This window comes from Oncorhynchus mykiss, chromosome 7 (assembly GCF_013265735.2).
Source record: "Oncorhynchus mykiss isolate Arlee chromosome 7, USDA_OmykA_1.1, whole genome shotgun sequence".
Lineage (NCBI taxonomy): Eukaryota > Metazoa > Chordata > Actinopteri > Salmoniformes > Salmonidae > Oncorhynchus > Oncorhynchus mykiss.
Window position 1 is genome coordinate 32,726,022 of NC_048571.1, and position 26,662 is coordinate 32,752,683.

The following is a 26,662-nucleotide window of genomic DNA, read 5'->3' on the forward strand; positions in this document are numbered from 1 at the left end:
ATGGCTACTATATTGTGATCACTACAAATGGTAGATCTGGATACTGCTTTCAAGCACAGTTCTGCAGCATTAGTAAAGATGTGATCAGTATATGTTGATGATTTAATTCCTGTGCTATTTGTAATTACCCTGGTAGGTTGACTTGTAACCTGAACCAGGTTGTAGGCACTGGTTAGTTTGAACATTTTTCTTGAGTGGGTAGCTTGATGAAAGCCAGTCAATATTTAAATCACCCAGAAAATATTATTCTGTTGATATCACATACTTTATCAAGCATTTCACACGTTATCCAGATACTGACTGTTAGCACGTGGTGGTCTATAGCAGCTTCCCACAAGAATGGGCTTTAGGTGAGGCAGATGAACCTGTAGCCATATTACTTCAACAGTATTTCACATGAGATCCTCTGTAAGCTTTACAGGAATGTGATTCTGAATATAAACAGCAACACCACCACTGGCATTTGTCACGCCCTGGTCGAAGTATTTTGTGTTTATCTTCATTTATTTGGTCAGGCCAGGGTGTGGCATGGGTTTTTGTATGTGGTGTGTTGGTATTGGGATTGTAGCTTAGGGGTGTTCTAGTTAAGTCTATGGCTGTCTGAAGTGGTTCTCAATCAGAGGCAGGTGTTTTTCGTTGTCTCTGATTGGGAACCATATTTAGGCAGCCATATTCTTTGAGTGTTTGGTGGGTGATTGTCCTTAGTATCCTGATGTCTGTGTTCTGTGTTTATGTGCACGAGTATTAGGCTGTTTCGGTTTTCGTTACGTTCATTGTTTTGTAGTGTTTGTATTTAGATTCGTGTTGCTTCAGTTTAATAAACATGGATCGCAATCTACACGCCGCATTTTGGTCCGACTCTCCTTCACCCGTAGAAAGCCGTTACAGCATTTCTGTATTTTCTCTAAATGTTATAACCTTGTATTTCTACCACTGTATCATCAAATGTATTATCTAAGTGAGTTTCAGAGTCAGAATATGAACGTCATCTGTTACTAGCAAGTTTTTCATTTCATGATGCCACTCCATAAATTATCTTGACAACGCCCCATTTCAAGACTACCTCGTTTAGTTAAGATTCTTGAAAATTTGGTTAATGTACAACTTTGGTCCTTTTTATCTGATAATTGTATTTTTAATGTAAACCAGGGTTTAGGCCTGGGCATAGTACTACCACAGCAACCACGATAGTTTTAAATGATCTTGTCAATGCCTTGGATGCTAAAAAGAGCTGTGCTTGTATATTGACCTGTCAAAGGTGTTCGACACAGTTGATCATTCTGTTTAACTGAATAAGTTACCAAGAATAGGCCTGGGATATACAACCTGTTTATGGTTTCAGAATTATCTTAGCGACAGATCTCAGGCCATCTTGACAGAAGGGGTTAAATCTTAATTTCTTGAGATTCACAAAGGTGTTCCTCAAGGGTTTGATTTTGGGTCCATTATTGTTCACCTTTGTATATTAATGACATAGGAAGCCGTGTTAATACTTGTAACATTCATCTCTATGCAGATGACACAGTGTTGTATTCCTGTGCCATCTCAGTGCAGCATGCCATTTGTGAACTTCAGCATGACTTAAGTACAAGTGTTCAATACAAGTAAAACCAAGCTCATGCTGTTCTCTAGGTCACGAAATGTTGACCCTGAGGACCTACATATTTGCACTACAAATGGAGCCCAGATTGAGCTGGTTTCTCAATATATGTACCTGGGTGTCTGGATTGATGACAAGTTGTCCTTCGTAACGCATATAGAAAATCTGACTAAGAAGCTAAGATCCAAGATAGTTTTTTTATATAAAAATAAATCATGCCTCAGTATTGAAAATAGGAGAAAGATTGTTCAAACAACGCTTCTCCCTGTATTGGATTTTGTTGATATTGTTTACATGCATGCGGCACAACCTCTGTTTTAAAATCCTTAGCTGCAGTCTACCATTCCGCAATACGTTTTATCACAGGCAACAATTTTAGGACTCATTGTAATCTGTATACAAATGTGGGATGGACCTCTACGTAAGAAGAAAGCTGCATTCTCTTTTATTTATTTACAAAGCAATCTTACAGAAACTCCCTCATTAAGTTAAGATCATAAGTTACCAAACCTGTTCTCAGGAATGGATAACACTAGAGATCCCTTCAGTCTCCACAGTTGATTTGCCCCTAATCACTGCAGTTAGATGTGCTGGTGCCACTCAGGCAGTTTAAATTATTGTTTGAGGACCTCTATATAGTTGAATGCGATTGCTTTTATTAAATATGTTTATTTTGGTTTATTGTGTGCTGAATGTTATTGTTTTATATACATGTATGTTATATTATTTCCATTTTAATGTAATGTATACAGGGCTCTCTGTAAAATTAGATTTTTAAACTCAATGTGACTCCCAGTTTAAAGGTATAAAAATAAAAACGATAACACTATCTTTACTACTCCCACCATGATCAATTTGTATTTGGCACATACACATGTTTAGCAGATGTTATTTTGGGTGTAGCAAAATGATTGTGTTTCTAGCTCCAACAGTGCAGTAATATCTAACAATTCACAACAATACACACAACCTAAATGTAAAATACGGGAATTAAGGAATATATATATATATATATATATATATATATATATATATATTAGGATGAGCAATGTCGGAGTGGCATAGACTAAATACAGTAGAATAGAATAAAGTAGATACATATGCGATGAGTAAAGCACAAATATGTAAACATTATTAAAGTGACAAGTGTTCCATTATTAAAGTGGGCAGTGATTTCAAGCCTATTTATATGGGGCAGCAGCCTCTAAGGTGCAGGGTTACGTTACCGGGTGGAAGCAGCTTAGTGATGGCTCATAGGACACTCATAGGACTTCATGTTACACAATACATGTATGTTTTGTTCATATTAATATCCAAAAATCTTATTTTACATTGGCGTGTTACGTTCAGTAGTTCCAAAACATGCAGTGATATAGCAGAGAGCCACATGAATTCAAAGAAATACTCATTATAAATGTAGATGAAAATACAATTGTTAGACATGGAAATATAGATACACTTCTCCTTAATGCAACCGCTGTGTCAGATTTCAAAAAAACTTAACGGAAAAAGCATAATCTGAGAACGGCGCTCAGAGCCCAAATCAGCCAGAGAAATATCTGCAATGTTGGGTAGTCAATTAGTCATAAATAGCATTATAAATATTCACTAATCTTTGATGATCTTCATCAGAATGCACTCCCAGGAATCGCAGTTCCACAATAAATGCTTGTTTTGTTCGATAATGTCCATATTTTATGTCCATTTATGTCCAGTAGCTTCTTTTGTTAGGGCATTTGGTATACAAATCCAAATGCGCGATCTGGTCGATTCGGACGAAACGCTCAAAAAGTTATATTACAGGTCGAAGAAACTTGGCAAACTAAGTATAGAATCAATCTTTAGGATGTTTTTATCATCAAAGTTCAATGATGTTCCAACCGGAGAATTCCATTGTCTGTAGAAAAGCAATGGAACAAGAGCTACCTCTCAAGTGAAAGCGTGTGACTGAGAACAAGGCCGTTGGCAGGCAGACCACTGACTCAAAGAGCTCTCATCCGGTCCCACATCACAGTAGAAGCCGGAAACAATGTTCTAAAGACGGTTGACATCTAGTGGAAGCCTTAGGAAGTGCAACATAGCCAATATAACACTGTGTATTCGATAGGGGTGAGTTCAAAAACTACAAACCTCAGATTTCCCATTTCCTGTTTGGATTTTTTCTCAGGTTTTTGCCTGCTATATGAGTTCTGTTATAGTCACAGACATAATTCAAACAGTTTTAGAAACATCAGAGTGCATATATTAGCATCTGGGACTGAGTAGGAGGCAGTTCACTCTGGGCATGCTATTCATCCAAAAGTGAAAATGCTGCCCCCTATCCCAAAGAAGTTAACAGTCTGATGGCCTTGAGATAGAAGCTGTTTTTCAGTCTCTCTGTACCAGCTTTGATGCACCTCATAGCGGGGTGAACAGGCAGTGGCTCAGGTGTTGTTGTCCTTGATGATCTTTTTGGCCTTCCTGTGACATCGGGAGCTGTTGGTGTCCTGGAGGGCAGGTAGTTTGCCCCCGATAATGTGTTGGGCAGACCACACCACCCTCTGGAGAGCCTTGTGGTTGCGGGCGGTGCAGTTGCCATACCAGGCGGTGATACAGCCCGACAGGATGCTCACAATTGTGCATCTGTAAATATTTGAGGGTCTTAGAGGCCAAGCCAAATTTCTTCAGCCTTCTGAGGTTGAAGAGGCGCTGTTGCGCCTTCTTCACCACACTGTCTGTGTGGGTGGACCATTTCAGATAGTCAGTGATGTGTATGCCAAGGAACTTTAGCTTTCCACCTGCTCCACTGCGGTCCCATCAATGTGGACAGGGGTTTGTGCTCCCTCTGCTGTTTCCTGATGTCCAGGATCAGCTCCTTTGTTTTGTTGATGTTGAGTGAGAGGTTATTTTCCTGGCACCACTCTCCCAGGGCCCTCACCTTCTCCCTGTAGGCTCTCATCATTGTTGGAAATCAGGCCTACTACTGTTGTGTCGTCTGCAAACTTGATGATTGAGTTGGAGGCGTGAGTGGCCACGCAGTCATGGGTGAACAGGGAGTACAGGAGGGGGCTGAGAACCCACCCTTATGGGGCCCCTGTGTTGAGGATCAGTGAAGTGGAGGTGTTGTTTCCTACATTCACCACCTCGGGGGTGCTCGTCAGGAAATCCAGGACCCAGTTGCACAGCACAGGGTTCAGACTGAGGGCTCCGAGCTTAATGATGAGCTTGGAGGGTATTCAGTCAATTAACTGCATTCTTACATAGGTATTTCTCTTGTCCAGATGGGATAGGGCAGTGTGCAGTGCGATGGCAATTGCATCGTCTGTGGATCTATTGGGGCGGTAAAACAAATTGAAGTGGGACTAGGGTGTCAGGTAAGGTAGAGGTGATATGATCCTTAACTAGCCTCTCAAAGCAATTAATGATGACTGAAGTGAGTGCTACGGCGCCATAGTCATTTAGTTCAGTTACCTTTGCTTTCATGGGTACAGGAACAATGGTGGACATCTTGAAGCAAGTGGGGACAGCAGACTGGGATAGGGAGAGATTGAATATGTTCGTAAACACCCCAGCCAGCTGGTCTGCCATGCTCTGTGGATGCGACTGGGGATGCTGTCTGGGCCGGCAGCCTTGCAAGGGTTAACATGCTTAAATGTCTTACTCATGTCGGCCACTGAGTAGGAGAGCCCACAGTCCTTGGTAGCAGGCCATGTTGGGGGCACTGTGTTATCCTCAAAGCGGGCGAAGAAGGTGTTTAGCTTGTCCTGAAGCAAGATGTTTTTGTCTGCGACGTGGCTGGTTTTCCCTTTGTAGTCCGTGATTGTCTGTTGACCTTGCCATTTTCGTCTCGTGTCTGAGCCGTTGAATTGCGACTCCACTTTGTCTCTATACGGACTTTTGCCTGTTTATTTGCCTTTACGGCGGGAATAACAAGTGTCTGTATTCGGCCATATTCCCAGTCACCTTGCCACGGTTAAATGCAGTGGATTGCGCTTTCAGTGTTGTGGAAATGCTGACATCTATCCACGGTTTCTGGATCTGGGTATGTGTGACGGTTTCTGATCTGGGTATGTTCAAATTACTTCATAGTAGTCTCTATATTGTGTACATTTAGCAGTCCTTCCTCTCCTACAAGCTATCCCCTGATATCACTATACACAGTGGAGTGGTATTGTTCCCCAGAGACTTTAATACCACTTTCCTTCATTTATGAGCCACCCAGATCTCCTCCCCAGTCACATTCCATTCCGCTTTCCCAATAACGTTAACGCCTTGGTTTTTGGGACTCCACAGAATACACTCATGTCGGTCCTGTCAGACTCTGCAACTAACACCCTTATGCAAACAGTCTCAAACACATGCCCCGTATGTACTTAGCCCCGGCTTCAAATACATTTGCACATAAATCATTCCATCTAACCCATAACACGTTAGTCACTACTGCTAGTCCACCATAGTTATAAACACACTAGAACATGCTCAAGTCAATTAGTCAATATCCAACAATCCTTCATCTCGAACAGTGAACACGCACATGTTCCACAACACCTAGAAAACATATTGACTTGAACAGGGAAGAGGGAAAATACATGTTTAATAATTTCACACCACCCTTGATTCAAATGAGGTTGCGGGCAAGAACCATCCATCCGTTCTGTTCTATGCCAATGGGATGCTAGTCTCCATGCCAGTGTCCTTCATCCTCCTCAGGTGTCAAAGCAAGACACAGACTATGAGCTTCATTCTTCATTAATTGTACTGTATCATCCAGCATCAATATGTATTGATGCGCTTTAACATTAGGATTTTGATGACATGGTAAAACGAAACCCCTACTATCAATGTCCCATCATGGTTAGCCCGAGCTATCATCTAGTGGGTTCTCTAATAACCTCCCTCTCGGAGGACGCGACAAGATAAGGTTTCCCTAGACTGAATAGATTTGAGCAGTGCACCCTCCCCTCACTTTGTGCTCTCCTCACAGCTTAGGGGAAGTGCTCTCTCTCTTGTTCTCTCCTTTCCGAATCATAATTAAAACAATTGATAAATTAGCCAACCCAAATTTAGAATGACAGTCCTTAGTGCTTCACGTTGAGTATCACTCGAATTCAAGACCCTCAACTGAGCACACACCGACACGGTTAGAATGTAGATTTACAAAGAGGGGACTCTATATATATATATATATATATATATATATATATATATGGTCGGTATGTACTACTTATATAACCAGGATTAACTTTTCTCATTAAGGCCCCCGTTTCTCCCTGTTTTACTGTCGCGATGTTAATGACAGATCTGTATCTAAATGCATTTTAATCTAAATTACAATAAACTTCCCAGTGTGTAGACCTCCAAAATCAACCTGATACCCCATATAAACAGTTTAGGGCAACCCTAAATCAATGTACGGGTACACTTGACCACCCCCCTCCTTCCCTGCACTCATCTTTTGGCGTATCTTCATTTTTTTTCCTTCAGGGTTACAGTTTATCCTCCCAAGGCAAATATGTAACTCATGCCTGTCAAAGTGGATAGCCCTTGATAATGTCCCGATTTCAGATTTTCCCAAGCAGACGAATCACCATTCTGTACAGTCGATTCTGTCTGGTCCATTTTCATGCCTCATTCCTGCCACGCGGACTCAGGTTTCAGTAGATGTGGTGCAGGACAGGATGAATGCCATTTTCGCCATTACTCGCCATTACTTCAGCCGGTTAGGGCGGGGGTGAAGCTCACACTGTTCTCGTCGGATTATTCCTTCGATGCATATAGATACCATTGGTAGTCCCTATCGCTATAACTTCGAGACAGGACAGACCAAACCAACAGTTTAAGGTATTTCTGATTCAGAAAATCCGAACTATTTACCGTATGACAAATGATTACCTTCCCAAGACTAATGTCAAAGAGCATACCAACACACTGTTGAAACAATTTGACAAATTGACTTCTACTCCCTTATCATATTGGCAAATTCACCGGAGAGTTAGAGTCAGGGAGTTAAAGGGCTAACCCTTAGGGAGAAACCCTGACCATACAGCATACCCAATCTGGTGAGGTTTATATTGAAACAGACATAATAAAACAATGAAAACCAACAACAGCAATACACTTCTTCATATTATAATTAAATCTCACCCAGTGTCTCTAATTTCTAGCGAGGTTGATCAGGCCTAACCAGAAAGTCAGAACAAAGGTCACTCCATTAAGTATTTTCTTTCCCTTTTCTTTGCCTGTACTTCAGAAACCATTTAAAAACATGTTAAACATTTCAATCAGTCTGCGTACCCGGTTTACATTGGGTTTCTCAGTACATTGGGTTTCTCAGTAGAATTTACATGGGTGCAACCAACATTCAAACAATAGATACTTCAGAAAATGTAATTTGTGTGCCCTTTAAGGTGCATCCTTTCTCACCCATTAAGAACCTACTACAACTGTATTAAAAAGACCCCACACAATAAATCATACACGGAATTAACACCACTAACAAATATTAATAACCGGTGGGTTGTGTGTGCTGGTGTGTATGGTAAAAAGTAGGGTAAAAACACACACATGGCCAGGCCTTACTTATCTGGAAGCTCCTTTTACAGCCGGATCTGGATACCTTTATACTTTATAAAACTTTCATGAACTTCTCTCCCAAGACAACAGTCTCGGGAAACATTTCAAAGAGAGAGATAAGGACACCCCATCCTCTCCTGGAAGAGAAAGGGTACATTTAGTTAGTATTCACTATGCTACACCTTAATCAGCAACCCAAAATGTTTAATTACAAACAAAACATGGTAATGAAGTCCACTGTCCTTCATGTTCATGAACAAACATTTTAAAAGTTAATTTTAGGTTTGGTAACCCTAATGCTGTCGCTTGACAGAATTGCTTTTTTGAAACTTTAATAATTACTCACAATTTTAACTCCTCTAATTTCTTGTGATCCCTCCTCCCTTTCGTCAATTCTATAAATCTATTTAATAAGACAAAATAAAATGTAAATATATTTCAGAATAAGATTAAATCAAATGTCTCATCAGATTAAAAAAGGTTTTCTGAGCTTGTAAGGAGTGTTTGGCCGTACCAATTCTGTGTTACCTTTTAGAATCCATTCCCCTGCCATTTTTCATAGATTCATTCAACCCCAAAATTGGTTCCACACCCGTCGCCATGTAATATTACCCAGGTATTGTTACTGGTCCTATGGTCAGAGACATGGGTAGTAGTTGTATCGCTTTCGATTCTGCCCGTTACCTTGCTGAATGTAATACTTTTCCATGTCGTAAATGTAGCCTATTTCGAGCTCCCTTGCCCCACTACACTCACTCTTCCAATGACCAACAGCCCCACACCTAAAACAGAGCACTGACGCTCTGCACCTGGGGATAGATTCACTGCTCTTTCCTCCCTGTTTCTTTGTCTTACCTTGTCCGGTAAAACCCCTGTTAGTGACTTTCACAGTGTATGTATTAACCACATGCACGGCTGCAAAGTGAGCGGAATTGGATTCTACTCTTAAAGTCTACTGCACTATTTCATCCCAATGAAAATGTTGGTCCACTACCCCTGCAATAGCTGTTTTGATAACAGGTTTCAAACCTGCCATCAAAGCAGACATACACCTATTATTGTACTCACGTAACCAGTCTTTTTGCAGCTGAGTACATCTACTAATTTTGTTTATCGGTTTTTCTTTTTTTGTTGATAAAACGCTGACATCAAAAACCTGGTGTACTTAGCTTATAATTTTTCTTTTGTCATTATGCCAAGTCACAATTGCATCTCTGAATTCTTTATTAGATTGGAATTTTCCGTCAGCAGGGAAATGCTGACCCATTTCATCCCGTTTGCATTTTTTTTCTCCATATTTGAGCCAAATTGGTAAAATGCACGTCCGCTTCTTTTATCGCCTCTTTGGCTTAATTAGACTTTTCTTCTCTAGCCCCGCCTTAAAGGGAGAATCGTGGCCGCCGGTCGCCAATTCAATAGTTATTCTTCCGACTCCTCTCCTGACGGTGTCCAGGAAGTTTAGATTTCCTCACCCACAGCTCTAATACATGCCAATTTTAAAGATTTTTCAGGTAGTCATACCCACTTCCCAGAGCGTAGTTACAGTATTGGTGCCCAATAATTTGGTCACGGGACCTGATATCTTGTATTAGAACCAAAACTGATGTGACTGTCAATTTATTATGGAGAATAGGGGAGACCTAATGTCTTCTACCAGTGACACACTTCAAATATCACTGCTTTTGACAACCCACATAACCAAAATTATTCACAGTCGTCTTCCTATTTCCACATAATCTGCCACGGCTCCCTGCACAAACCTCTTTCTTTATTGCTACTGCTAATACACACATTTTCGTTGTTTGAACATCTTCTTGCTTTTCTAACCGTGAATGTGGCTCTCCTCCAGAATTTATAGGCAACCTTTTATCACCCTCCACATTTCCATTCACTGACAATGTTTAATCTTTAAGCACAGATATTCTCATATATACAGTTGAAATTCAAAAGTTTACATACACTTAGGTTGGAGTCATTAAACTTGTTTTTCAACCTCTCCACACATTTCTTGTTAACAAACTATAGTTTTTTGGCAAGTCGGTTAGGAGATCTACTGTGCGCATGACACAAGTAATTTTTCCAATAATTCTTTATAGACAGATTACTTCACTGTATCACAATTCGAGTGGGTCAGAAGTTTACATACACTAAGTTGACTGTGCCTTTAAACAGCTTGGAAAATTCCAGAAAATTATGTCATGGCTTTAGAAGCTTCTGATTTGAAGCATAATTTGAATCAATTGGAGGTGTATCTGTGGATGTATTTCAAGGCCTACCTTCAAACTCAGTGCCTCTTTGCTTGACATCATGGGAAAATCAAAATAAATCAGCCAAGACCTCAGAAAAAAACATTGTAGACCTCCACAAGTCTGGTTCATCCTTGGGAGCAATTTCCAAATGCCCGAAAGTAAAACGTTCATCTGTACAGACAATAGTATGCAAGTATAAACACCATGGGACCATGCAGCCGTCATACCACTCAGGAAGGAGACGCGTTCTGTCTCCTAGAGATGAACGTACTTTGGTGCGAAAAGTACAAATCAATCCCAGAACAACAGCAAAGGACCTTGTGAAGATGCTGGAGGAAACGGGTACAAAACTATCAAAATCCATAGTAAAATGAGTCCTATATCAACATAACCTGGCGCTCAGCAAGGAAGAAGCCACTGCTCCAAATCTGCCATAAAAAAGCCAGACTACGGTTTGCAACTGCACATGGGGACGAAGATCGTACTTTTGGAGAAATGTCCTCTGGTCTGATGAAACAAAAATAGAACTGTTTGGCCATAATGACCATCATTATGTTTGGAGGAAAAAGGGAGAGGCTTGCAAGAACACCATCCCAATCGTGAAGCACAGGGGTGGCAGCATCATGTTGTGGGGGTGTTTTGCTGCAGGAGTTACTGGTGCACTTCACAAAATTGATGGCATCATGAGGGAGGAAAATTATGTGGATATATTGAAGCAACATCTCATGACATCAGTCTGGATGTTATAGCTTGGTCACACATGGGTCTTCCAAATGATGCCATCAATTTTGTGAAGTGCACCCAAGCATACTTCCAAAAGTGCACCCAAGCATACTTCCAAAGTTGTGGCAAAATGACTTAAGGACAACAAAGTCAAGGTATTGGAGTGGCCATCACAAAGCCCTGACCTCAATCCTATTAAAAATTTGCAGGCAGAACTGAAAACGTGTGTGCGAGCAAGGAGGCCTACCAACCTGACTCAGTTACACCAGCTTTGTCAGGAGGAATGGGCCAAAATTCACCCAATTTATTGTTGAGTGTATGTAAACGTCTGACCCACTGGGAATGTGATGGAAAGAAATAAAAGCTGAAATAAATTATTCTCTTTACTATTATTCTGACATTTCACATTCTTAAAATAAAGTGGTGATCCTAACTGACCTAAAACAGGGAATTTTTACTAGGATTAAATGTCAGAAATAGTTTAAAACTGAGTTTAAATGTAGGTGTATGTAAACTTCCGACTTCAATTGTATCTCCTATTTTCCACCGTACCCACTTCCTGCCTTTGTCCCTCTACACTACATGTAGTCTCGGGAAACATTTCAAAGAGAGAGATAAGGACACCCCATCCTCTCCTGGAAGAGAAAGGGTACATTTAGTTAGTATTCACTATGCTACACCTTAATCAGCAACCCAAAATGTTTAATTACAAACAAAACATGGTAATGAAGTCCACTGTCCTTCATGTTCATGAACAAACATTTTAAAAGTAAATTTTAGGTTTGGTAACCCTAATGCTGTCGCTTGACAGAATTGCTTTTTTGAAACTTTAATAATTACTCACAATTTTAACTCCTCTAATTTCTTGTGATCCCTCCTCCCTTTCGTCAATTCTATAAATCTATTTAATAAGACAAAATAAAATGTAAATATATTTCAGAATAAGATTAAATCAAATGTCTCATCAGATTAAAAAAGGTTTTCTGAGTTTGTAAGGAGTGTTTGGCCGTACCAATTCTGTGTTACCTTTTAGAATCCATTCCCCTGCCATTTTTCATAGATTCATTCAACCCCAAAATTGGTTCAACACCCGTCGCCATGTAATATTACCCAGGTATTGTTACTGGTCCTATGGTCAGAGACATGGGTAGTAGTTGTATCGCTTTCGATTCTGCCCGTTACCTTGCTGAATGTAATACTTTTCCATGTCGTAAATGTAGCCTATTTCGAGCTCCCTTGCCCCACTACACTCACTCTTCCAATGACCAACAGCCCCACACCTAAAACAGAGCACTGACGCTCTGAACCTGGGGATAGATTCACTGCTCTTTCCTCCCTGTTTCTTTGTCTTACCTTGTCCGGTAAAACCCCTGTTAGTGACTTTCACAGTGTATGTATTAACCACATGCACGGCTGCAAAGTGAGCGGAATTGGATTCTACTCTTAAAGTCTACTGCACTATTTCATCCCAATGAAAATGTTGGTCCACTACCCCTGCAATAGCTGTTTTGATAACAGGTTTCAAACCTGCCATCAAAGCAGACATACACCTATTATTGTTACTGTTACTATTACTATTACTATTATTCTGACATTTCACATTCTTAAAATAAAGTGGTGATCCTAACTGACCTAAAACAGGGAATTTTTACTAGGATTAAATGTCAGAAATAGTTTAAAACTGAGTTTAAATGTAGGTGTATGTAAACTTCCGACTTCAATTGTATCTCCTATTTTCCACCGTACCCACTTCCTGCCTTTGTCCCTCTACATGAACTACTTCTCTATAACCTATTGTGCTAGTACATGGATGTGGCAACATCTTCATATACCATATAGCCTACAGACACCTAATCTAATCTATTACGTTGGGCTATTTCCCTCCTGAATACGCTGTGCCCACAGTGTTCAAATCTAACCTAGTAGGGGGCTAAACCCTCCTGAACACGCAGTGCCTACTCTAACCTTCCGGTTGCTAAACCCTCCTAGGCATGCAGTGCCCGCAGTGCCTACCCTCCTAGGCCCGCAGTGCCTAGTCTAACCATCAGGTGGCTAAACCCCCAGGTCTACCGGTAGTATTTACAGTGGGCTTACTAAATTAACTCAGGCTTTTCTAGGTCCGTATCGTATAATTGTTCAGCCTACGATTCACATCCCGCCCAGGATGTCAGAATGAGTGGTAACAGGTATAGGAACTGTGCCTACCTTGTTAAAAAAAAAAAATTGTGCCGGCTCCTGCTCCACTGATTTGGACTCTCCAGTTCGACTGTAAATCGTGGTGAACCCTGCCCGCAGCGCCAACTGTTAGGTTCTAAATAAACAGAGTAAAACTCACAGACGACTAATAAAGCTCAAACCAAGTTTATTCACCCACTGGGTCAAAAAAACAGACATGTTTACATGAGTACGTACAGTACCATTCAAAAGTTTGGACACCTACTCATTCAAGGGGTTTTCTTATTTTTTGTATTTTCTACATTGTAGAATAACATTGAAGACATCAAAACTATGAAATAACACATGGAATCATGTAGTAACAGTGTTAAACAAATCAAAATATATTTGATATTTGAGGATTTTCAGACGCCACCCTTGATGACAGCTTTGCACACTCTTGGCATTCTCACAACCAGCTTCATGAGCTAGTCACCTGGAATGCATTTCCAGTAACGGGTGTGCCTTGTTAAAAGTTAATTTGTGGAATTTCTTTCCTTATTAATGCTTTTGAGGCAATCAGTTGTATTGTGACAAGTAGGGGTGATATACCGAAGACCACCCTATTTGGTAAAATACCAAGCCCATATTATGCCAAGAACAGCTCAAATAAGCAAAGAGAAATGACAGCCCATCATTACTTTAAGACATGAAGGTCAGTCAATACGGAAAATCTCAATAACTTTGAAAGTTTCTTCAAGTGCAGTTGCAAAAACCATCAAGCGCTATGATGAAACTGGCTCTCTCACCACAGGAAAGGAAGACCCAGAGTTACCTCTGCTGCAGAGAATAAGTTCATTAGAGTTACCAGCCTCTGAAATTGCAGCCCAAAGAAATACTTCATGAGTTCAAGTAACAGACAAATCTCAACATCAACTGTTCAGAGGAGACGGTTGAATCAGGCCTTCATGGCTGAATTGCTGCAAAGAAACCACTACTAAAGGACACCAATAATAAGAAGGAGCTTGCTAGGGCCAAGAAACATGAGCAATGGACATTAGACCAGTGGAACTCTGTCCTTTTGGTCTGATGAGTCCAAATTTGAGGTGTTTGGTTCTAACCGCCATGTCTTCGTAAGACGCAAAGTAGGTGAACGAATGATCTCTGCATGTGTGGTTCGCACCGTGAAGCCTGGTAGAGGATGTATGATGGTGTGGGGGTGCTTAGCTGGTGACACTGATTTATTTAGAATTCAAGGGACACTTAACCAGCAAGGCTACCATAGCATTCTGCAGCAATATGCCATCCCATCAGGTTTGCACTCAGTGGGACTATCATTTGTTTTTCAACAGGACAAGGACCCAACACACCAGGCTGTGTAAGGGCTATTTGACCAAGAAGGACAGTGATGGAGTGCTGCATCAGATGACCTGGCCTCCACAATCACCTGACCTCAACCCAATTGAGATGGTTTGGGATGAGTTGGACTGCAGAGTGAAGGAAAAGCAGCCAACAAGTGCTCAGCATATGTGGGGAAATCTTCAAGATTATTAGACAAGCATTCCAGGTGAAGCTGGTTGAGAGAATGCCAAGTTTGCAAAAATGTTATCAAGGTAAAGAGTGGCTTTCAAAGTTCTTGACATTTTTTGGATTGACTGACCTTAACCTGTCTACGATACTGGTTCCCAATTGGGAATCAACCCTCCCACGTTCAGCTGAAACGGTGGCGCATGGAACGCAAAAATATTCTTAATAATATTTAACCTCCACACATTAACAAGTCCAATAGCTCAAATGAAAGATAAACACCTTGTTCATCTAGCCAGCAAGTCAGATTTCTAAAATGTTTTACGGTGAAAACATAGCACATATATATGTAAAACCACCACCAGACACAGCTCATTTCAATAGCCAAAACATGCAATCAACAAACGCAGGATTAAAAAATAAATCGCTCACTAACCTTTTGAAAATCTTCATCAGATGACAGTAATATGACATGTTACACAGTACATATATTTTTTTTCTCAATAATATGCCATTTATATCCATAAATGTCCATTTACAGTGAGTTCACCTTCAGAAATTACTCAAAAATGCCCGCAGGAAATCTATGTAGCGCGGCAAGATAACGTAAATAGACATCATAAACTTTGACTAAATATACATGTTCTACATATAGTTAGAAAGATACACTGCTTCTTTATGCAACCGCTGTGTTAGATTTATTTTTAACGTTACAGAAATCGCACACTATTCCATATGCTGAGACAGCGCTCAGTTCCAAGCTACATTTCCACGTAATGTTGGAGTCAACAGAAACACAGATTTAAGCATAAATATTCCCTTACCTTCGATGGTCTTCGTTCAGAATGGTCTGGAAGGCTTCATACTTACCCAATACATCGTTTGGTTTCAAGTCTTGCGTCTTTGTATTAGCTACTGCTAATAACATCAGCTGAAATGCACCCAAAACGTCCTCTGGTCCGGAAAAGTTGCGCATCAAAACTTCAAAATTACATATTATATGTCGACTAAACAGGTCAAACTAAGTGCAGAAGCAAGCTTTATGATGTTTTAGACACGCAAAACAAACTTCAATTCAATCGGCCATCGTCTGCTCTTCTCTTGAGTGCTGGAACAAAGGAATGGCTGGGACCAATTCGCGCCCATACGCACAGCCTATTCTCTCGTGGCACGCACTAATTTCACTCCCATAGGGTCAATTCTCGCGGGATTTGAACGATTCAAAGCTCTAATGAAAGAGGACATCTAGCGGAAGAGATAGAAAGTGAATCATAACTGGTTGGGAAGGGTGGGGGCCATGACGTCAAAGTTGCTCCAACTTTCATGGCCACAAAAACTAGTTTGGAAGAATGCCTGCCCTGTGAGTTCTGCTATACTTACAGACATAATTCCAACGGTTTTAGAATCTTTAGAGTGTTTTCTATCCAATAATAATTTTTATTTGCATATATTAGCAATTTTTGACAGATTTTTTTTCCAGTTTACTAGGGGTACCCAATCTCTCCAAAGGGGGCGTATGTCTGCCATATCCTTAACAGGTTTTAAATTGAAATGCACTCCAGGTGACTAGCTCATGAAGCTGGTTGAGAGAATGCCAAGTGTGCAAAGCTGTCATCAAGGCAAAGGGTGGCTACTTTGAAGAATCTGAAATATAAAATAAATATTAAACCAGTTTTTTGGTTACTACATTATTCTATATGTGTTATTTTATAGTTGTGTTGTCTTCACTATTATTTTACAATGTAGAAAATAGTAAAAATAAATAAATGCCCTTAGTAGGTATATATTTGCACCCCATGTATGGAATGATCTACAGAGTTCCCTGCAACTTGATGTTCTGGTACCTCTGGGGCAGTTCAAATTGTTGATTTAAAGACTTCTTTGCTGAGGAATGGCTTGTAGATCCTGTTTTATTATGACGTAATTGTAAATTGTATAAAACTGTTTCAACCTGCGACCCAAATGAGAAATTCTGTGTTTTCCTGGGACCCACGTTTAGAAAAATATGCAACTATTCGTAAATATCGATACATTTCATTGCCCTTATGCCTAAAAAAAATATAGACAAAAACAAATAATTAAATACATCTTTTCATGTTTATTTTTCCCCATTTAAAAACACTTTTACGTACCTGTCTAGGTTGGAACTGTTGCTGTTAAAATACAATAAATTATTTATTTCTGAACTGGAATAAACAGATTGATCACATCACACAGATGTACAACAGAACACACACACACAGGCTTTTTTGATCAAAGTCTAGGTTGGAACTGTTGCTGTTAAAATAATTTTTTTTATTCTGAATTGGAATAAACTGATTCATCACATCACACAGATGTAGACCAGAGAACACACACATACACACAGTCCTAATGAGAGGTGTGTGGCTGGTTGAAGTTTTCAACAAGCATGTCTTTTCTGGGCTGTTTTTCACAGTGCAACACTGAGGTCATGCTCAGCATTGACACTGTTTCTGTACTTGAGAACCCTGACTTGCATGTGGTATGTGGTGCCAAACTGGATCGGAACATTACTTCTTTCTCAGTCAGGTAGGAGTCTGCTTCCTGCTGCTGATGAGCAACCCAGAACTGTGAGTGTTTGCGTCAAAAAGCAGCTTGCTTCAATCAGGTTATTCCAGTTCAGAATACAAATTATTACTTGCAACAGTTCCAACCTTGACTTGTTTTAAACAATAATTTCTACAGTAAAATGTACAGTAGGCCTGATCACTTTTGATCTTCATCTGTACTGTTTCTTAGGGTTGCACTATCAGTAGCTAGTTAGCTTGCTTTGGCTAACGTTAGCTATTATCTGTGTAATGTTACAAGGCCAGGGGATTGTTTGAAAGAGAAACTCACATCTACTCCTATGAGAGATAGTACTCCCTTATTTCTACTCATCATCACCTGTTATAAAATAACAACAATGCCTTGCTAGTTGACTTACTCTTCCACTGTTGAAGCACTGTTTCCTGAAGCATTCTGCCCTGTTCTTAAATAACTCCCTAGGTTTACCGTCATGTTAGTTAATTTGTTAGTTGTGAGACTCATTACTAAGCACTTCCCCACACAAAACACATTTTGGGCGCTCCTCATTATTTCTCAAAGTTTGTAAGAAAGAGACAAAAACTCATCACTGTATTTGCGTTTCATGACCATTGAGCTCAGTCAGAACTTGTGGCTAGCATGAGTCCATTTCGTGACAGCGGTGAGTGAGGGCGAGTGGGAATAACAAGTCAGTGGCTTGAACGACATCGCTGATCTTCTAGAAAACTGCAGAAAAAATATCTGCTAAACCGCGAAGAACACAGACACCTCCCTCTATCTCTCCCACTCACGCAGCTGCCAAGATGAGCAGGGACCGCTGCTAAGCAGAGAGCACACTGAACCGAGTTCGCAGTTGCACTTGGCCAAATCAGTTCCAGTAATTAATGAAAGAATTATACATTTACGTCGCGACCCACCATTAACAGGTCCGCGACGACCCATACTTTAAGAAACGCTGGTATAAATTGTGTATATGAAGGGCTTCCTTGGGAATAGAGGCATTGGTCTCAATGGGACTCCCTGTGAAAATAAAACACAAAAAAATTGATCTCGACCTGGGGTGGGCAATAATTAAATAAATCTGGGCTTCAAAATTCAACGGGGGGTCGAATAAATCATTTTTGGTGCTGATTTGTTCATCAAACTCAATTTGTGTGCTGGATAAATAGTGTACGTATTATAGGTATATTATAACTTCTTCATACATCGGGTTTTAGACGCTCAAGTGTAGCCTTTAAAAATACATTTAATTGGCTTTACTTTGGCCACCCCTGATATAGACAGTACGCAAATGTGCTTTGTTGAAAGACATCATTTAAAAACTCCTCATAGGAGATCAGATAATATTATTGACACAGTCACAGGGGCATAACAAATGGGACACTATTTTATGTGATGTACTTTGGTCCTTTTAGCTCCTAGTGCAAAAAAGTGCTTCAACAATCAAACTGTCTTGTGCAGTTTTCTTCACTTCTATTCCAGATGGTTTCTGCATCAATCTGCTCTTCATCACATCCTCTGTCTTTTATGGATTGCCAATGCTAAAACCATGTTATTATAACTTGTGTTTTCCAGCTCCAAATGTCCCACCTCCTCCTCCCCCGGTTAGCCCACCAGTGGGCTGGGGTGATGTCATCATCCCCACCACAAGTAGCAGCAGCAGCAGTAGCAGCAAGAAGAGGAACCCCCCTCCGCCTTTGGTTATCCGCCACAAGCGCACCTACTCAGAGCCCACCCCCCAAGTGCCCCACAGCCCCCATTCCTCCCGAAAGAGCCACGCAGGTACGTCACATCACAGCAGCACCTTTTGCTCTTCATTGTAACCAGAGGGCTAATATTAATACTATGCATGCCAGTCTCTCTTGGCTAAGAGTTGAGGAGAGACGGACTGCATCACTTCTTCTTGTTGAAAATCCCTAATTATTTGCGTAGTCAACTTACACACAGCTCTGACACACACACTTATCCCACCAGACATGCCAGACATGCCAGGGGTCTTTTCATAGTCCCCAAATCCAGAACAAATTCAAGAAAACGTACAGTATTATATAGAGCCCTTATTGCATGGAACTTCCATCTCATATTGCTCAAATAAACAGCAAACCTGGTTTCAAAAAACAGATAATGCACCTTGTGCACAACGCCTCTCCCCTATTTGACCTAGATAATTTGTGTGTATGCATTTATATGTAGGCTACGTGTGCCTTCTTAAAAATGTATGTAGTTCTGTTCTTGTCTAATGATGTTCTGTATTATGTTTTGTGTGGACCCCAGGAAGAGCTGCTGCTTTTGCAACAGCTAATGGGGATCCTAATAAAATACCAAAAAATACCTTCCATCTTGTGTAAACAGTATGCTCACTTCTGAATGATAGGAAGTCTCTTTGGGTGTACGGTGCTAAAAAGCACATAATAAAAGAGAAAAAACCTGCACTCACTGGAAATAGTCTTGTAAGATTTCATTTATTTTAGGCAGTATGTCCGTTGACCTTTTTTTTATCTCTGGGGCAGGGACCCGTGGAGACAGAATGGTGGGCTCTGACTTACTGTTAAATGTGATCTGTTAATCCTCTCTATAGATTATGGGGTACCATCAAATTCAACAGGCTACAGTGGTCCAGAGTCATCCTTTCAGAAGTGTGTGTGAGTATGTCAACTTCATTTAGATATTTTGTGCAGATATAGACCAGGGGTAAAAGTAGATTTAATTTCTTGCCGGTACAGGACCTCCTATGTTTGAAGAACCTTTGGGGGCGTAATTATAGAATTCAGTGGCAGTCAGCGCCGTTTAAGATGAGGGAGGATCATTGAGCATGGCCTTGTTTCTTTTACATCATATTGGATGACTGTCATTCATATTCCATTCACCTACTTCAATGTAACAGCGATAAGTTTAGGCTACTACATGATACTTGAATTTTACTCTTAAATGGAAGATTTTTATAAACACTAAGACTCTTCCTAGAGTCTTGGTGCAATCGGGGGAGAAGAGCCTTGGCCAGGGAGGTAACCAAGACCCCGATGGTCACACTGAGTTCCTCTGTGGAGATGGGAGAACCTTCCAGAAGGATAACCATCTCTGCAGCACTCCACAAATCAGGCCTTTATGCCAGAGTGGCCAGACAGAAGCCACTCCTTAGTAAAAGGTGCATGACAGCCCACTTGGAGTTTGCCTAAAGGCACCTAAAGGACTCAGACCATGAGAAACAAGATACTTTGGTCTGACAAAACCAAGATTTAACTCTTTGGCCTGAATGCCAAGCGTCACACCCTATACTCATGAGGTTGCTACAACCTAGCCCATGAAATAAAGTTTATAACGTAGGTGCATACAGGTCAAGAGACACATTTGAGGTGACACATGGACAGACAGTGCTTATCCCCATTTAGTTCCGTTTGCTTCGGTTAAAGAAACTTTTTTCAACATAATCGGCAGAATGAATACACCCCTGATCACGTGTAAACACAGTTCACTTTCATAGCAGCCACGTTGTATGCCTTCTCACATCTATGCAGTCTCCTCTCACCTTCTCATGTGGACTTCAATGCACAACACATCAGCTGTGTGACCAAGCAAAATAAACCTTCCAAGCCAAACCGCTACACACAGCATACATTGTGGTCACCATATTAGCTAAAGTAACGTCATAGTCAGCATAGCTCATAGAACTAACACGTAGTAAACCCGCTACAATCATGCAGTAACATTACAGAGTACAGTCAGTAAGCAGTTACGCTGGCTGGCCCCGGTGGCAATAAATTAGTAAAAACCAAAAGCTTACCTTGACTTGGATAGTCATAGCCATCTAGCTAACATAGCATCCCTCTGTTTTGAGTAGGGTGTTTCAGTAGGCTAAACTAGCTATCTTCATTTTCTAGCTAAGTAAGTGAAACTGAAAATGAAGGACAATCTCTTTCTCCCTTGCTTCTCCTTCATTTTGGAAGAAATTAAATTGTTAAAAACTGTTCAACTATTGTCTTTCTCTCTTTGAGTCAACTACTCACCACATTTTATGCACTGCAGTGCTAGCTAGCTGTAGCTTATGCTTTCAATACTAGATTAATTCTCTGATCCTTTGATTGGTGGACAACATGTCAGTTCATGCTGCAAGAGCTCTGATAGGTTGGAGGACGTCCTCCGGAAGTTGTCGTAAGTCTATGGAAGGGGGTGAGAATCATGAGTCTCCTAGGTGTTGTATTGAAGTCAATGTACCCCGAGGAGGACGGAAGCTAGCTGTCCTCCAGCTACACCATGGTGATACCCTACAGAGTGGTGTTTAAGGCTTAACTGAGTGAACAGCAGAGACAAACTGCAATATGAAAGTTTATTAAAATAGTTTGGGGATTGGCCTCGTCTCTGAGGGAATGTTTTCATGGCAGCTATCCCTATATCTGATATTTAAAAAAAAAAAAACGAAGGGAGAAAGGAGATCCAATTACGGGTCTTAGCTGGTGGTGGTGGAAAGTTGGAGGGTTTTCAGTAGGTTTTCCTTTAAAACAGCAAGTAAGAGAACATGGGTAAGTTTGACATATACAGTGCTTTTGGAAAATATTCAGACCCCTTGACTTTTTCCACATTTTGTTACGTTACAGCCTTAAAATTGATTAAATAGTTTTTTCCCTCATCAATCTACATATTTAAAAAACTTTTTGCAACTGTAATGAAAATTAATAACAGAAATACCTTATTTACAATAAGTATTCAGACCCTTTGCTATGAGACTCGAAATTGAGCTCCGGTGCATCCTGTTTCCATTGATCATCCTTGAGATGTTTCTACAACATAATTGGATTCCACCTGTGGTAAATTCAATTGATTGGACATGATTTGGAAAGGCACACACCTGTCTATATAAGTTCCCACAGTTGACAGTGCATGTCAGAGCAAAAACCAAGCCATGGGGTCGAAGGAATTGTCTGTAGAGCTCCGAGAAAGGATTGTGTCGAGGCACAGATCTGGGAAGGATACCAAAACATTTCTGCAGCATTAACTTCTTGGTGACAGGGGGGCAGTATTGAGTAGCTTGGATGAATAAGGTACCCAGAGTAAACTGCCTGCTACTCTGTCCCAGATGCTAATATATGCATATTATTAGTAGCATTGGATAGAAAACACTCTGAAGTTTCTAAAACGGTTTGAATGATGTCTGTGAGTATAACAGAACTCATATGGCATGCGAAAAGAGACAAATCCAACCAGGAAGTGGGAAATCTGAGGTTTGTAGTTTTTCAACTCTTTGCCATTCCAATATACAGTGTAAATGGGGTCATATTGCACTTCCCAAGGCTTCCACTAGATGTCAACAGTCTTAGAACTTTGTTTGAGGCTTCTACTATGAAGGAGAGAGAGAATGAGCGGGGATTTAGCCAGGTGTCTGGCAGGGTGCCACAGGCTCGTGACGCGCGGTCACGAGAGAGTTAGCTCTCGTTCCATTGCTTTTCTACAGACACAGAAATTCTCCGGTTGGAACATTATTGAAGATTTATGATAAAAACATCCTAAAGATTGATTCTATACTTAGTTTGACATGTTTCTACGACCTGTAATATAACTTTTTGAACTTTTCGTCCGACGTTCGGCTGGACCTGAACGCGCGTTTGGATTTGTTTACCAAATGCCCTAACAAAAGAAGCTATTTAGACATAAATGATGAACTTTATCGAACAAATCAAACATTTATTGTGGAACTGGGATTCCTGGGAGTGCATTCTGATGACCTCAAGAGTTCCTCTGTGGAGATGGGAGAACCTTCCAGAAGGACAACCATCTCTGCACCACTCCACCAATCAGATATTTATGGTAGAGTGGTGAGATGGAAGCCACTGCTCAGTAAAAGGTGCATGACAGCCCTCTTGGAGTTTGTCAAAAAGGCACCTAAAGGACTCAGATCATGAGAAACAAGATTCTCTGGTCTGATGAAATCAAGATTGACCTCTTTGGCCAGAATGCCAAGCGTCACGTCTGGAGGAAACCTGGCACCATCCCTACGGTGAAGCATGATCATGGCAGCATCATGCTTTGGGGATGATTTTCAGCGGCAGGGACTAGGAGACTAGTCAGGACCGAGGGAAAGATGAAGGGAGCAAATTACAGAGAGATCCTTGATGAAAACCTGTTCCAGAGCGCTCAGGACCTCAGACTGAGGTGAAGGTTCACCTTCCAACAGGCAAGACAACACAGGAGTGTCTTCGGAACAAGTCTCTGAATGTCCTTGAGTGGCCCAGCCAGAACCCAGACTTGAACCCTATCAAACATCTCCGGAGAGACCTGAAAATAGCTGCGAAGCTCTCCAACCAACCTGACAGAGCTTGAGAGGATCTGCAAAGAGGAATGGGGGAAACTCCTCATACAGGTGTGCCAAGCTTGTAGCGTCGTACCCAAGAAGACACAAGGCTGTAATCATTGCCAAAGGTGATTCAACAAAGTACTCATTATAAGGTATTGTGTGTAGATTGATGAGGGGGAAAAAATATTTAATCCATTTTAGAATAAGGCTGTAACGTAACAAAATGTGGAAAAAGTCAAGCAGTCTGTATACTTTCCGAATTTACGGTAACTGTATCCCAAGATTTACGCCCATTGGTTGAGAGAGAGAGAAAGGTAATAATTGCAAGAGTGTACCCATAGGTACAAATGTGAGGAATGTATGTGATTTTGCCATGCTCATAAGCTATAAGGTAGATAGGTGACATTCTCTACGTGGCTAATAGAAGAGAAGAGACATTACGCTATGCTGATGATACATTTGCATACATTTCCCCAACATGCCCGTAGAACAGAAAATGTCAATTATATTATGCTTGCTATAAGTCAAATGACATTTTATTGGTCACATGCACATATTAAGCAGATGTTATTGCGGGTGTAGCGAAATGCTTGTGTTCCTAGCGCCAACAGTGCAGTAGTAACTAACAATTCACAACAATACACACACATCTAAAAGTAAAATAATGGAATTATGAAATACAGTGGGGCAAAAAAGTATTTAGTTCTCCCACTTAAAAAGATGAGAGAGGCCTGTGATTTTCATCATAGGTACACTTCAACTATGACAGACAAAATGAAAAGAAAATCCAGAAAATCACATTGTAGGATTTTTAATGAATTTATTTGTAAATTATGGTAGAAAATAAGTATTTGGTCAATAACAAAAGTTTATCTCAATACTTTGTTATATACCCTTTGTTGGCAATGACAGAGGTCAAACATTTTCTGTAAGTCTTCACAAGGTTTTCACACACTGTTGCTGGTATTTTGGCCCATTCCTCCATGCAGATCTCCTCTAGAGCAGTGATGTTTTTGGGCTGTTGATGGGCAACACGGACTTTCAACTCCCTCCAAAGATTTTCTATGGGGTTGAGATCTGGAGACTGGCTAGACCACTCCAGAACCTTGAAAGGCTTCTTACGAAGCAACTCCTTCGTTGCCCGGGTGGTGTGTTTGGGATCATTGTCATGCTGAAAGACCCAGAAACGTTTCATCTTCAATGCCCTTGCTGATGGTAGGCTTTGTTACTTTGGTCCCAGCTCTCTGCAGGTCATTCACTAGGTCCCCCCGTGTGGTTCTGGGATTTTTGCTCACCGTTCTTGTGATCATTTTGACCCCACGGGTGAGATCTTGCGTGGAGCCCCAGATCGAGGGAGATTATCAGTGGTCTTGTATGTCTTCCATTTCCTAATAATTGCTCCCACAGTTAATTTCTTCAAACCAAGCTGCTTACCTATTGTCTTCCCAGCCTGGTGCAGGTCTACAATTTTGTTTCTGGTGTCCTTTGACAGCTCTTTGTTCTTGGCCATAGTGGAGTTTGGAGTGTGACTGTTTGAGGTTGTGGACAGGTGTCTTTTATACTGATAACAAGTTCAAACAGGTGCCATTAATACAGGTAACAAGTGGAGGACAGAGGAGCCTCTTAAAGAAGAAGTTACAGGTCTGTGAGAGCCAGAAATCTTGCTTGTTTGTAGGTGACCAGATACTTATTTTCCACCATAATTTGCAAATAAATTCATTAAAAATCCTACAATGTGATTTTCTAGATTTTTTTTCTCATTTTGTCTGTCATAGTTGAAGTGAATTACAGGCCTCATCTTTTTAAGTGGGAGAACTTACACAATTGGTGGCTGACTAAATATTTTTTTGCCCCACTGTATATATATTAGATTGAGCAATGTCAGAGTGGCATTAACTAAAATACAGTAAAAATAGAATAAAGTATATACAGTACCAGTCAAAAGTTTGGACACCTACTCATTCAAGGGTTTTTCTTTATTTTGTATTTTTTAATGATTTTCTACATTGTAGAATAATAGTGAAGACATCACAACTATGAAATAACTCATATGGAATCATGTAGTAACCAAAGAAGTGTTAAACAAATCCAAATATATTTTATATCTTAGTTTCTTTAAAGTAGCCACCCTTTGCCTTGATGACAGCTTTGCACACTCTTGGTCTTCTCTCAACCAGCTTCACCTGAAATGCTTTTCCAACCGTCTTGAAGGAGTTCCCACATATGTTGAGCACTTGTTGGCTGCTTTTCCTTCACTCTGCGGTCCAACTCATCCCAAACCATCTCAATTGGGTTGAGGTTGGGTCATTGTGGAGGCCAGATCATCTGATGCAGCACTCCATTACTGTCCTTCTTGGTCAAATAGCCCTTACACAGCCTGGAGGTGTTGGTTCCTAGTCCTGTTGAAAAACAAATGATAGTTCCACTAAGCGCAAACCAGATGGGATGGCATATTACTGCAGAATGCCGTGGTAGCCATGCTGGTTATGGGTACCTTGAATTCTAAATAAATCACTGACTTTGTCACCAGAAAAGCAATCCCACACCACCACCTCCATGCTTCACCATGCGAACCACACATGCGGAGATCATCCTTTCGTCTACTCTGCGTCTCACAAAGACATGGCTGTTTGAAACATGAATCAAAAATTTGGACTCATCAGAAAGAAGGACCGATTTATACTGGTCTAATGTCCATTGCTCGTGTTTCTTGGCCCAAGCAAGTCTCTTCTTCTGATTGGAGTCCTTTGGTAGTGGTTTCTTTGTAGCAATTCAACCATGGAGGCCTGATTTACACAGTCTCCTCTGAATTGTTGATGTTGAGATGTGTCTATTACTTGAACTCTGTGAAGCATTTATTTGGTCTGCAATTTCTGAGGCTGGTAACTCTAATGAACTTATCCTCTGCAGCAAAGGGAACTCTGGGTCTTCTTTTCCTGTGGCGGTCCTCATGAGAGACAGTTTCATCATTGCAGTTGATGGTTTTTGCGACTGCACTTGAAGAAACATTCAAAGTTCCTGAAA

General features: G+C 40.7%; 1 protein-coding gene across 3 annotated transcripts in view; it reads left to right on the forward strand.

The window, feature by feature from the left end:
- Positions 1 to 26,662, forward strand: part of unm_sa1614 (un-named sa1614) — a 113,076-nt gene that overhangs the window by 76,481 nt on the left and 9,933 nt on the right. For 2 of the 3 annotated variants that reach the window (XM_036983158.1, XM_021609084.2), the window contains 2 exons: positions 18,928 to 19,134; positions 19,931 to 19,994. In XM_036983158.1, coding sequence (XP_036839053.1) covers positions 18,928 to 19,134; positions 19,931 to 19,994 — 271 coding nt within the window. The remainder of the gene's footprint in view (positions 1 to 18,927; positions 19,135 to 19,930; positions 19,995 to 26,662) is intronic. The other variant, XM_021609086.2, reaches the window with a different exon arrangement.